Source organism: Lipophrys pholis (genome assembly GCF_963383615.2).
Source record: "Lipophrys pholis genome assembly, chromosome: 11".
In the NCBI taxonomy this organism is placed as follows: Eukaryota; Metazoa; Chordata; class Actinopteri; order Blenniiformes; family Blenniidae; genus Lipophrys; species Lipophrys pholis.
In genome coordinates, this window is record NC_137631.1 from 26,612,288 (window position 1) to 26,626,222 (window position 13,935).

At 42.8% G+C, this 13,935-nt stretch overlaps 1 protein-coding gene across 2 annotated transcripts in view; it reads right to left on the reverse strand.

Moving 5' to 3' along the window:
• Positions 1–13,935, reverse strand: part of srgap1a (SLIT-ROBO Rho GTPase activating protein 1a) — an 85,960-nt gene that overhangs the window by 14,697 nt on the left and 57,328 nt on the right. The window contains exons 10-18 of one of the 2 annotated variants that reach the window (XM_080475087.1): positions 13,654–13,738; positions 12,081–12,108; positions 9,978–10,011; positions 8,574–8,634; positions 7,656–7,733; positions 7,352–7,486; positions 4,061–4,166; positions 3,662–3,886; positions 698–777 (exon numbers count right to left, since the gene is read on the reverse strand). In XM_080475087.1, coding sequence (XP_080331213.1) covers positions 698–777; positions 3,662–3,886; positions 4,061–4,166; positions 7,352–7,486; positions 7,656–7,733; positions 8,574–8,634; positions 9,978–10,011; positions 12,081–12,108; positions 13,654–13,738 — 832 coding nt within the window. Of the gene's footprint in view, positions 1–697; positions 778–3,661; positions 3,887–4,060; positions 4,167–7,351; positions 7,487–7,655; positions 7,734–8,573; positions 8,635–9,977; positions 10,012–10,741; positions 10,848–12,080; positions 12,109–13,653; positions 13,739–13,935 lie in introns of both variants that reach the window. The other variant, XM_080475086.1, reaches the window with a different exon arrangement.

The window sequence follows — 13,935 nt, forward strand, 5'->3', positions numbered from 1 at the left end:
TTGAATCCAGGTCTGCTGGGTCTGTCACGGCACAAGATTTCTCCCCTGGAGAGTCCAGTGGGTTTCAGGACAGCCACTGTGGAATTTGCAAAATGGGTGTTTGGAGCGAAGCGGATGCATTAGAATATGAATGGCTGTCCATCACCGCGAGCGCCCCTGTTCCCTGGTCCTTCAAGGTGAACGCATTTAACAGGCTGAAAGAGCGGATTAGCCACCCTGAGCTGTGGAGAGCTGCGTTTAACCCTTTAAACGAACGGCGGAGAAGCCCAAGCTTCAACAAAGGACAATATTTGACTTTACCGGTGGCCTTCACATTAAAATACAAGCGAGGGACAGAAAAGAAACCCAACAACTTTGTGATGATTTTAACCAAAACTGAACTGAATGTTTATTCTCAACAATAATTCCACCGCTGAGTCAAACTTGAGTTGCCATGTCTTCACCTAAGCAGGTGTCTGTTTTGATTGGCCATCATCAGAGTCGTCGCGTGACAGGTAAACCTTTCTCACCTCCCCAACTCACACACGCTTAACTGTGGTGCATTTTTTTGAAAGAACGCTGCTGCCAGGCACCGTGAGGCCCCAAGGAAGGAAGGTAATCCCTTACAAGCGCTTTCATTTAAATAAATATAACTTTTAGAATACTTTTTTTTAACACACAATTTAGACAGTATAATATTTACAATTTAGTCACTTACCATCCTCACTGGTGTGTGTTTCCGTCCCTCCCTCATTGTCTACCTCCTCCAGGGCTCCATGCTCACTGTAGGGACTCTCGCTGTGGGGAACAGTATGTAAACCATCAGGGTCACAGCTACAACAAGAGCCATGGGTCAAAGGTCAAGACAGTATTCCCCAAGACAATGGAAAATTATCCACTTTGGGGTTTTTTTTCCTGCACATTTGTTTTTGTCTAGATCAGAGTTCTCAAACCCATTTTAGTTTGTGGGCCACACACAGCCTAATTTCAACTTGAGAGGGCCGGACTGGTTAAATAGTGCCACAATAACCACTAAATTTGAACCATAAAGTTTTTGTTTATTGTGACTCAGAGCATACGTGATGAAAATCTCGATATTTTCCACAAAACAAACAATTGATACCTAAATATACCACAGTCTCGACGTTAAAGAAAATTTTGATGAAACTTCCTCGCGCAAAATACAGTGAAATGTTCAAAAGATTTCTCCAGTCGCTGTTAAATTGTGGATTTCTTTTTACAAACTCACCCCGATGGCGTGGCTTTGAGGCTAGTTTGATAGCAAGGAGGTAACGAGCGCTCAAGCAGATATCTCAGCTCGGCTCTCAGTGTTTAGTTGTGTCCGCCTGTCTAAAGAAGTCCGTTTAAAAAAATAAATCAATGTTTACAATTTGTTTGGTGGCTTGGCCGGAGTGGAGCCACAATGACACAAAGGGAAATGTTAAAACTTGATTGTACACAGAGGAAGTCTAATCAGGGGGGGGGTCATTTCAGGTAATCTGTGAGATCCTCTTTTTCTGGCACCGTGTCCTCTCTAGGTGACCCCTGTCGGGACCCGAGCGTGTCCTCCCATACTAACGTCTCTGCAGCCAAGACACCAAATCTCTGGGGCTTCATGCGCCTGGCTGGAGGGACGCGGCCGTGCCGAGACCGGTGATTAGCTCCGGCCGGGGATAAATCCCTGTCAGGATGCGGTGATGTGGGGGCACAGAAAGGAGAGGCAGAGACAGATAAAGGCAGGAAGAAACAGCCGATAAGCTCTTGCCTGCAGATGTGGAGCTGGCAAGGAGCCTCACATCTGACCTGCTTGACTCCAGTACGTGCCTCTGCATTTCAACTAATTACCCTTCCAGGTGACCTCCTTCTGCCCAGACCCACGCCCCCCCCCCGTTGTGATTGTGGTCATTAAAGTGATTGTTTCAGCCTTAAAAAAAAAAAAATAAATTATCCGTCATGTGAAGTCAGGAGCGCCGTGTCACGTTCCTCAAACACAGACGCCTCATTGGTGGATATAATCATTGATATGAGCTTTACTCACATACTACCGACACGGCCGCAGTATTCAGAGTGCACACACACACACACACACACACCTTCAGTGAGAACTCAATGAAAGAGGTTTGGCTGCATGCCTGTTCCATTCACAATGAAATAAATGGAAAGAGAAAAACCGAGCAACATCTGTTGAACTGTGCACGGCCGCATGAGGGGACTTTCCCGCTCGGCTTTAATTCTGCGTCGGCTACGATCTGACCTGCAGACGGCGGTGACGGGAAGGCATGTAAGATTATATTACTATCCCACACCAACTATGAAAGAATGATTACTTGATTCATTACAATAATGTATTGGTCCAAATACAACGCTGATTATAAGAAAACCTGGCCTCCTGCCTTTCACAACAGTCAAATATGGCGAAAAACGGTAAAGACGGACATTTTAAATGAAAAACAGCTTCGACTAAACATTTCTAAATGGCTGCAGTTGGACATAGATCATTTCTGCGTCGACTTTTAACCCTTCGAACATGCTGTTGCACAATTTAATGGAGCTTTTGGAAAAGTGAAATGCAATGGAATGGTCGAGTGACAAGTATGTTGGACCTCACTCTTGTACACAAGGCAAAGAATGCTATCAATAGTCTGGGTTTCCATCAAAGAGTTCTGGGGTGAAGAATTCAAGTTCATTGTGTCCAGGTGCTGTTTGATAAATCACAGTGTTTTAAACAGTCCCAAATCATTTTAATAGTCTGATTTAAAGTATTTATGTTTGCATTTGTGAGAACACCGTTCTAACAAGTGCAGGTCAAAAGCATTCCGATTCCGATTTATGAGTCTGCATTTTTAAAAAGCTAAACTCCAGATTCATAAATAATTTTTTTATGGTTTTGTTTATCTTTGATTTGCTGTTAAAGGGTTAACTGAACAACTTTGGTGAATTTCTCAGGTGTTTCCTCCTTTCATAAACTTAAAGAGTAATGGGACACAAGACAGAGACCCAAGCTGAGATATCAGTGATGCTGTTATGTGAAAAAGCAAACGAGCATTAGCCTCAAAGCCATGAGTTTTAAAAATGTGCATAATACAACAACTATACGAGACAAGTTTTTTTGACATTTGACTGTATTTTGCACCAAATTATATAATTAAAATTGGCTTGATGTTGAGACGGGTCATTTCCCGTGGGAAATGTTCCGTTACGCAAAAATATAGACTTTTTCATCCCGTATGCTCTGTGCCACGACAAAGAAACACTTCAAAGTTTAAATTCAAAGGTTATCACGGTGGTAGTTTAACAGTCCGGCCAACTCGAGATGAAATTGGGCTGCATGTGACCCCAGCTTTTTTTTGTCTCCTCCATCTTTTTTTTCCATATTCTCCCTGCTTTACTGGCTTTACTGCAGCGAACTTCATTCCCGTGCTTTGGTTCTTCCGGTGTCAGTCTGAGATGCATCATTTTAACGCCTTTAAAATTCATCTCTCTTGTCATCCTCCAGGTACGATCACCAAGTGACCGTTCATCACGTACACCCAGCGTTTGCCTGACTCCGTCACGTGTGTCTGCAGATTGCATCTAGTATGTTACAGTTTGCTCTTACATCCAATTCAACATAACACACAAAAAATAAGCCAATTTCATACTAGGACAAAACACAATATGTTTACGTTCACGTATATCTCACCAGTAGTCTCCACCCGCCATGCACTTCTCATAAATGGGTCCATCCAGTTCTTTGGCATCGGGGAAGATGGTCTCATGATGGATGATGATGGTCTTGACGATCTCATTGACGTGCGCCTGGCAGGAGACCTGATCCTGGCTGTCTGGAGTGGGCATCAGCGTGGGGCCGAAGCATATGGCCAGATTGTACGGATCCATCATGTTCTCATCACTGTACTGGGACAGACTAGACAGCGGGAGGGGACGATGAAGAATGGAGAGAGAGAGAAAAAAAAAGTAAAATACAGGAATTACAAACGAGCCTCGGGGAAAAGATTTGGATGGATCACAGCTGACGGCACCAGCGGCTACGTCTTATTAAGCAGAGGCGATGCCAGAACGACGAGGTCTGGAAACTTACTGATTGAGGAAGGCGAAGAGGTAGCGCATCACAACGAGAACTGATCTGGGAATGGTTAGGAGGATTTTACGGATGTAGAGCGCTCGCTCATACAGGTTCTCTATTCCTGCAGCAGGGGAAAAAAAAAAAAAAAAAAGACAGAAAATATGACATTAATTAAGTAAAAAGGTTTCGAGACAACCACAAGATATGAGAGTAGAGACTCACATGTTTGAAACATTCATTCACTTTTGTCTCCAGACATAAATAGATGAGCTGAGCCAATTACTCATCAGAATTACTGTAAATCTCAGCAGGACAAGGAAACATTTTCTCATGTGGTGAGTTGAGTGGTGTGTGGTAATGCATGAAGAAGTCACAGGAAATGGACTGATGCTGCAGGAGTGACCTTCATCTGGGCGAAGTTCCTCCACTGACTGACAGATGAACAAGTGTCACCTGCACCGCTGACACAAAGGAGTCTGACACGTATCTTATGAGGTTTGTCCATCAAGAACAATGAAGTATTAATACAGCTGTGGAAATTTGAATATAACGGTAATCTTCATAAATTAATTTCAATCATGAAACATCAATGCATTATTAAATTATTACACATTAACTGAGCTATTTATACTTTTTAGCTTATAGGTCCTCAAAATAGGAACTACGGTACCTCAAAATATTAGAACATTTCATAATACCACTTTAAAAACGTTTTAAGAAATGCTTCAAGACAAATAACTGACACAACAATAATATTGCCTTTTTCTTCTTGCACACTAGGAATTGACCCATTTCATTGAACATGCAAACTAATATTTTTGATAGTTGTGTAATTTCGAGCTGCATTTCTTTTGGTTTTTCAAATGGTTGTCTCGCACACTATGCATTGTGTACATATTGTACATTTGCATTTCAATACCTGCATGGGTCTATCAATCTCTATTTAATACGGTATTACTCCCATTTGAATGGAGCAATGTCATGATGTGAATGAATAAATTATACGGTTTCTGATACAAGCATCCTAACATTCTCATAGAATGACTCTCCGGGACCTTTTTCACATTATTTATAATGAGTCATTTTACATTTTTACAGGGTCAGTCCCTTTGGAGTTCAGTGTTTTTCCCCCCGAGAATATTTCAACACATGAACGGGCACAACGACCTTCTGATTCCACTATGTACGAAAGTTTAATTTCTTTTGGTTTCCTATATTTAAATATACTTTTAGCAACTATGAAGACTTAAAAAAAAGAAATGCCACACATTTATATTTAACAGTCTCCTAGTATCCTCTGATGCGAGTTGATTCTAGATGGTAATTTCAACTTTAACAGGTCGAGGTCTCCGTGAAGTGATGTAGTCAATCCACCCTGACCTCATTCACATCTTCATAACGAAGGTTACTTGTTCCATTGAGTGGATTTAAATACCATTTCATTGTTCCAGGTTTTCCTCTCAGGTAAGTGATTCCACAATAGATATTTGTCTGAAGATTCAGTGAAATAGTACCCACATTTTTTGTTGAATAGTATAGAATAGATTCCAGGCATCTGTAAATATCTAGTAATAATATATAAGTTAATAATTACTAACAAATGTAAAAGTTTATGTGATAAAATGTACTTTACTAAAGCATTATTTCTATTATTGCTGAGGGATTTTAACCTTTAGGTCTCTGATGTCGTTTCTTCCACCTGAAGCACTCGACTCTCCACAGTGAAGCACTGGCTGCTAAAAATAGCCACGTCACCCTCCAGCCACTCTGCGCCATCTGGGATTTGGGCTTCTGGGATACTTGTGATATATTTCATTTTTTCATGAATGCCTAACTAGGCCCCTGCAGAAAGCTACTATTTAAAGATCGACTTAAACGCATCACCTGCAAAACACACGTGCGTGAGCACATCCACACACAGTGCTGCCGCAAAGTCGAAAAGAAACGGCCGACTGAGAGCAGCTGGATGGAAATGTGATCTCTTAGCCGTTCTAGGTTGAGGATTTTTAATACGGAGGCTGATGGGCGCTCAGCCCACACTGCAATCACTGGCATGTTGAGCTGGGGAATGTAAACAGGGAATCCCCATCACTCATCCAGCACAAATGTGCAAAGGTACACCCGGGATACACACACACACACACACACACACACACACACACACACACACACACACACACACACACACACACACACACACACACACACACACACACACACACACACACACACACACACACACACACACACACACACACACACACACACACACACACACACACACACACACACACACACACACACACACACACACACACACACACACACACACACACACACACACACACACACACACACACACACACACTTCTTGCCAGTGGACAAAAAAAAAGAAACACACACAACTGCACATGCAACACAGATAAGAGGCCCGTACGAGGCATTACAGCATCCGATTGTTCTTTAACAGAACTGACCATGCCCTCCCCCCACGTATTGTCGTTAAAGATCATGAAAAGCCACACAAAGAGCCAACTGATCTGTGAAGTGAGTCACAGTTAAAACCACAATGTGACTATTCTAGTCGGAGATTCAGCCAGGCGCTCCGGACGTTTAACATTCCTCCGCAATTCTGTAAGCACGGACAGCTTTGTGCCACACATGGCAAATAATCTCCCCTCTCAGTGCTGGAATACCACAGGGCAGCGGTCAAAAACACAAAAACACAAGTCGTCATGCCGGTGACAGTTTCTCATGCCGCCGACGGGAAACTAGACGACTAATTTCAAACTACTTCCACTGAAAGCGATGAAAATAAGACTCAGCGCTTTGTTTATGCCGAAAATAAAACTTGAGAACTTGAGAGAATGTTTATCAGGTGCATCTGCAAAATCTGCACAGCCTGGGTGTATTTCTGACAACAAGCAGTAAAGCAACGGCTCGACGGGATGCAGACGGAGGCAGTGGGAGCTCGCTGGAGTTTGGTGTCTATTTTCCGGTGATTCAGCAGGTTGCACCCAGCGAGGCGCAGACGGCTCATCAAAAACGTGCGATACGCAACACGTACCGCGAGCCTGAGTTAGATCAGGACTGAAAAAGTACCAAGGAGGAGAGGGGGAAAATCCACTGCACTTGATTTTTAATGGATGGCGTTTTCAAAGTTTGAAAATCATCAATCCAAACCCATTTAAATGAGATAAACTGGCCGTCTGTGTTCAAAAGAACTTCCATGACTGAACAAAAATAACAAAAAAACACTCAATATGTCACAAATATTCAAGAGTAGGATGGATTCGGTGTTCTTACTGATGCATGAGAGCAGATCGTTAAACCTCTCTTTGGGGAAAAGAGGGTTTTCCAGGCCCCGGAAGTACAGTTTGAGAACGCCAGCCACTGAATTGATGTCATGATTATTCTCATCGTCTGTCAGGGGGTCATTTCCTGAAACACAGACGGGAGACTCGGTCAGTTATACATCTTTACTGACTGAAAATACTACTCTGTGAAACATGCGTGGATGTGTTGGTAAAAATGATGCAAGCTTTATTATAATTTATAAATCTAATATGGTCGTCTAAAAATTTTCTGGTCATCAAACGGACTCGCGCACCTCGTTCAAATGAGTTCTTGATGTCATTGACTTCCAGCTGGGATCCAGACACACGAAATATTCCTTGATGTTGAAGGCCTGCGGAGAAACAAACACAATAAATGGAAAAAAAAGGAAAATGAGAGTTTAAGACGCACAACATGCTTCCGATGACCACAAATAAAAACCTTCACTTGGCAAAAGAAGGTTCTTCCAGTTGGACTTAAAAGGCACATCCTGTCCGTTAAGCCCCGTCACTTTGCTAATTAAAGAGAATAATGAGTCAGGGAGGCAGCAATCATGCTTTGCCAGAGTGTCCACCAGCTGGGATTAAAACTTAATAAAGCAAGAGGTCAAAAGTCGGAATAAAGTATAATTAGTCTTCTGTTGGTCTCCTTTTAGATTTCTCTCTGAACGTCATTGACTGGGACCCCAAGTAGAAATCTCACGACTGTCGCATCTGTGAAAGCTCCAGTTTGAAAACTGTTAATATCTTTAACAGGGGTGGCCAATCTAAGGCCCGTGGGCCAAAGCCGGCGCACAGAGAGACCCTGATCGGGACCGCCAAAGCAGCGGACACAACGCAACACTGAGATGCGAGCTGTGATATCGCTGATGAAATGTAACTAACTTGAGTCAATTGTTTGTTTTTTCTCAGAATATCAAGATTAAAATGTGTTTAACAGCCCTGATCTCGAAACAAACGTCCACACAGGAGGAGATGGGTGGAAAATGCAGCACGGCGGTAAACAGGATGGGCTCTGCACTTTCCCAGAACGGTAAATGGAGTGGAGCAAAGAGAAATCCTAACATGTAAAAACTGCAAGCACGCCCAAAATAATTAGTTCCTGAAAGGCAGGGGACTAATACAACGTTGTAATGGGATTACAAGACGAGATTCATCGCAGGAAAACATGAAAGAGGTGTCATGCAACTCACCGTACAAATTTATGTAACGGATACAGCTTTCAACCACGCGTGGGATCGCTTGTCCGGAGTCCTTTCAGTGGAAACGAATGAAAAAAAACATTTAGAATAAGTCTATTTAATGACCATTTGCTCCATGTACAGGCGCTAGAGCCAAACCAATACTGAAATGACTGACAATGGTATAAAATGTATTAGTTGTTAAGATAGTGCTAGATTTTTTTTTTTAATGTATAAACAGAGAAAAAATTATTTAGCAACAAAGTTGTTTTTAACTAAGTTATTTCTATCATTTGCCCTTTGTACTGTGCAAAAGTTCTAGACCGATTCCACTTATCAATCACGTAATGCCAGCAGGAGAGAGTCTGATTGGCTCCAAATTTATTCTGCAGCAGAGGAAAACAATCTTGTGTTCGGTGTGGGTTTTGGTGAAAACACTGGAGTATCTGCAGCCTAAAACCTTGGCACAGTACTGTATTGGATCACCGCACGTCGATCGCTTTGCACATGTATTGGTTGGGCTCTAATAAACACCGGTCACCGTGAAAACAAGAGTGTCAGAGCGTGCACACACAGAGTGAGGGAAGTCGGTTATTTTGGAAAACAAAGCAAGCGTTAGTTTTCCTCCTGAGACAGACTGAACTGAATTCACCAGCTGTTTGTTGGTTCGTGCCCAGTCTCCCAAAAGGATACACGATTGTTGATTAACACAAAATACACACAATAAAAAGATATCACTAATTGGATACAACAAGCACTAAAATATGCTGCTGGATATGTTTGAATTGGGCGCCAGTGTTGCTAAATATACTTTTTTTTTTGTTTTTTTTATTAAAGGCAACGAATCAGGGGCATGCTGTGTTTAAATTAACTAGAGCTTATCTAAAGAGGCACACACTCGACGTGGTGAGACGAGACAGAGAGGTTTGGTCTCTTTCAGAGGAAATGTATTCGACACGTCGGCGTGGACGGCACTCTACTTCGGCCTCGGTGCCAGCTGCTCCTGCAGCTCAATGCCGGACAGTGACTCAGTACATGCTTTTACTGATACAGTGGATCTGTTTACAGCCCTCGGGTACGACGGATCCAAACACAACAGCCATGCCAAAATCGACACGCTATCATTGGTGTGGAGTGGTGAGGTTGAGGCCCGGGGTCTGCGTGCAGCCAGATTACGTAATGCAAGCTCAGTTAATGTGAGACACTGGAAGGACAACTAGATTACTTAGTTGACAGGAATTTTAATAGACAATTGAAGCGTTTGTAAAAGAAACACCTTCGATTCAGTCTGTCGCAGAAGACAATTGGAAAATTGATGAACAAACACAGAAAATCTAGCGGATGCAGGGCAGATAAAAGGAAAAGAGCAAAGACAAGCAGTAGGGGGGGCCCCCCCCAAGACGACTCAGCATCTACCTGATGTCGAGTGTGTGAGTTCCGTCGTCCGCGGCTAAAGAGGAATGTCGCAAGGATCAAAGATGGAGATGGAGAGAGATAGAACGAGAGAGATAGAACAAGAGAAAAAAAAGCAAGTACCAGATTAGCACCACAGCAGCTGCCCACCAAAGCTTTTTTTTTTATTATTAAAAGTGGACCTTCAATCCACTATGTGCCTCAAACCCAAAAGAGAACAGAGGGAACTGGACAGGACCAGGCAGCGTTGGACCGCCAGCGAGAGGCGGCGAAAAGGCCGGAGGAGGGATGCAGCACGTGCTATCAAGTCTGGCATCTGCTCCCTGACTGCCATTTATCCTGCTGTTTGCACTGGCCTCTGCTCACACCCGGGGGGGAGGAGGAGGAGGAGGAGGAGGAGGATGAGAGAAGCTCTCTGCCAGAGCGGTTCAGCGATGCCAGGTCAGCAGTGAGTCAGGGGAGCTGACGGAGACAAACATCTATCCCTCCGACTGTCGCCCCACTCCTCCTGCAAGCCCCCCCTGAATCCATCAATGCCACCAGAAATATCTCAGACGCAGGCAGCAAGAGCTCACTGGCTCCAGAGGAAGGTTTCCAGAATCCATCTTAGCACATGTGTGTTGTTTTGAGTTTTTTGTTTTTTTTGCAGGTGAATTTGGCTAAGATGCCTCGGGGGGAACCCACCAAAATGGCCAGAAAAGTCAAGAGCAAGACAGGAAATAGGCAGGAGGGGGAGCAAAGTCAAGCAGCAGACTGGTAATAAGTACCTTGATAAATGACTCCAAATTGCCATTAAATAACCTAACATTAAAAACAGAGCGGGGTCTAGCCCGCCGGGTGGCAGTGTGCGTTCTGAGCTGCCCGTTGGGATGTCTAGAATACAAAGAATGCATTAGAACGAGGAAACAAAGCAGCGCTCGTATCAAACTGTCTCATCTCTCCCCCCAGCCACTGTACTTTCCGGTGCGAACTACTACTACTTTGTGTAATAGTATGCAAGTTTGTGTTGTGACAACTTGTGTCTCAATGAGATTAAGAGTGTGAATATTAAAATCCTGAGTTGACCTTTAAAATGCTGAGGAGCGACTTGTGAATGAGGGAATTTTCTGACACTGTAAGAAAAATCTGAATTAACTTTTTTCTAATCTTGTCTTTCCAACCCTGTGCAGAGATCAGAGGCCGGTGAAATGTCAGACCTGCCGGGAGCCTCGTGTACGTGTCAGCATCCGCCTCATGACAGAGCCCACCGGGGACAGACGCCATTAGTTTGTGTGTGTGTGTGTGTCTGATGTTAGCCCGGCTCCTTGTGACCTGCTGGACTGAGATGAAAAGACTTATTTATAGCAGCCAGACGTTTTAACTAGAAAGGCCCCAAAAAATGCTTTGAATATCAGAAAAATAAATAAATCATGTCTTTGCAAGAGGAACAAAACTCTTTTGTTAGAGAAAAATGTGAAAACTTAAATGCAATTTAACTTAGTTAAAAGTTGTCAGTGGGAATCAGAAAAATGATAATAGCTGAGAACCTGGTGGATAACTAGAAATTGCAGAGACCTTTAGGTAATAATGAGTATTTGCTTCTGATGTGCGCTAGAGATGCTCACTGCTCACTTCAACGGCTATTTTATAAATTCCTTGTGGAGAACATTATCAAACTAGACTTCTACTGATCAGCCATATCAGTATTCAACATGAATTTTTGTTTAAGGGCCTGTTTACGCAAACTTTTCAAGTGAAAACCCAAACCCTCTGTTCCACCAATATCGATGGGTACAGATTAAGTGTTTTTGCATTTTTATTTACTTGCTGGATACTATGGTTCAGAATGTTCCATGCATCTTAAGTACGCATCATCAGTATCGCTTGTACATTTAAATTCTGAGCTATTTACCGGCACTGCCGACTCAAAATACTAAATCTACACTTGAAGATGAGAAAAATGTATAAAATGATAAATAAAGCCTTCTCCTCAAAAAGCAGGTCATGTAATAGTTTTCAGTCGTCAACCCGAGGAGCTGCGATGTGTCACAAGGAGTTTTTGTCGAAAACAAACTGTGTACCTATCTTGAAAGTACACAGGTGTGTGTGTGTGTGTGTGTGTTTTACCTTGTGGTCATGTAGTCAGCTCTGTGGCCTGTGAAGAAAAAGAGATGCGAGGGTGAAGCTCGTGGCGAGGACCTGTCAGGACCTGTCTCCGAGGTCCCTGCAGAGTTTGAGAGCTGGAGGAGCATTTTTTTGAAACCTGCCATTTGTCCACAACTGCTGGCCTCTTGTGCGGCGCAAACAAACACACACACACACACGCATTGTCAACACAAAAACGGCTCATAGCATGCAGAGAACTGTCTGGAGTTTACACTTTATCTGAAATAAAAGCACAGTTCGAATAATCGCCAGGCACACAGACACATGTTTAGACCAGCGAAGTAACTTTAAACTTAAAATGGTTTCCAAATGGTTCGGAGGAACAGGGAAGTTTTAATTGTGCGGCCATCTGTTCCCATGAACAGGATCTGACCTGTGCCTGAGTGACTCACACTGCACCTCAGCCTATTGACAAGAATGTGATTAAGCAGCGTGTGGGAGAAGCAAGGTTTCTCTCTCTCTCTCTCTTCTACGTTATTTCACGGCTCTGTTACTCATTAAGCCGACGTCCTTTGACGGGGACCACCAGGACTGGCGCTTGGTACAATGACTGACAGACACTGGCCGGGGCCTCCTGGAGATCCCACCAATGTAGAACAAGGAGAGCCTGTTGTAATGACCGCCACCCCTCTAATACACTGCGGTCCATTAAGTTGGGAGCGAATCAATCACTAAGACGGATAATGTACGTTTACAATCCCCCACAGCTCTGGCTTGCCTGGCTAAAGCCCAGATTACCATCAAGGACCATTGACTTGTGGGGAAAAGCAGACAGAATCGTAACATAAAATTGCTCAAGTCTGACCGCATAAAAGGGAATTATTCCTTATTCTGTTTGTTTAGATAGAGATTAGGAGTTATTTACAGTAAATGTGCCTGTAAGACATTCATCCATTCAGCTACATTATATACTACTCCAAGCAGGGCTGTGGCAGCTGATCAGATCAACTGAACTCAAAAACAACCACAGTAGAAACAATACGATGCTCATAAATGACTGGGGGGGGAACTTCAGCCAAACCTCATGCTTGATCAAAAGCGAAGGTGGTTTTAGAAGTGATTTAAGTTATATTATTAGAGCATTTTTATGTATAGTAAGTAAGTATGTCGAGATACATCGGTGTACATTGGGTCTATTTTGTGTGTAGATATATTCAGAAAGAACAGATTTTATATATATATATATATATATATATATATATATATATATATATATATATATATATATATATATATATATATATATATATATATATATATATGTATATATATATATACATACATACACACACACAAATCTAAACACACGTGTGTGTCTTTTTTGTCTATTTCGTTTAATATACTTTGTATTTTTATGTATAATCAGTATGTATGTCAAGAAACGTCAATGTACATTGGGTAAGATTTATCTATTTTGTGTGTATGTATATTCATAAAGTACACCCACCCACCCACACATACACACACACAAACACAGACACACACAGGAAGTGGAAACTTTGAGAGCAGAGAAAGTGAGGGATCATGCCGGTACCTTCGCCAAGCGTCCTCTTCAGCAAGTCGTGTTTGGCCTGCAGTTTGGAGATGAGATTACTGCCCTCCAGAAACTCACGGAATTTCTGCAGAGAATCGAGAGTAATTACACGCCGGCCCTCCGAGTGCCAAAAGCAGAGCGCCCGCTCTTAAGACAGCAATCTATGATAAGGCGGCCAATGGCCAAGGACACGCCGAGAGGCTTTTTAAAGCCGTTATCAGAGCATGTCCATCTTCCGACTTCAACGAGATAGCAGCTAGCTTTACAAAATGGAAGTATTAT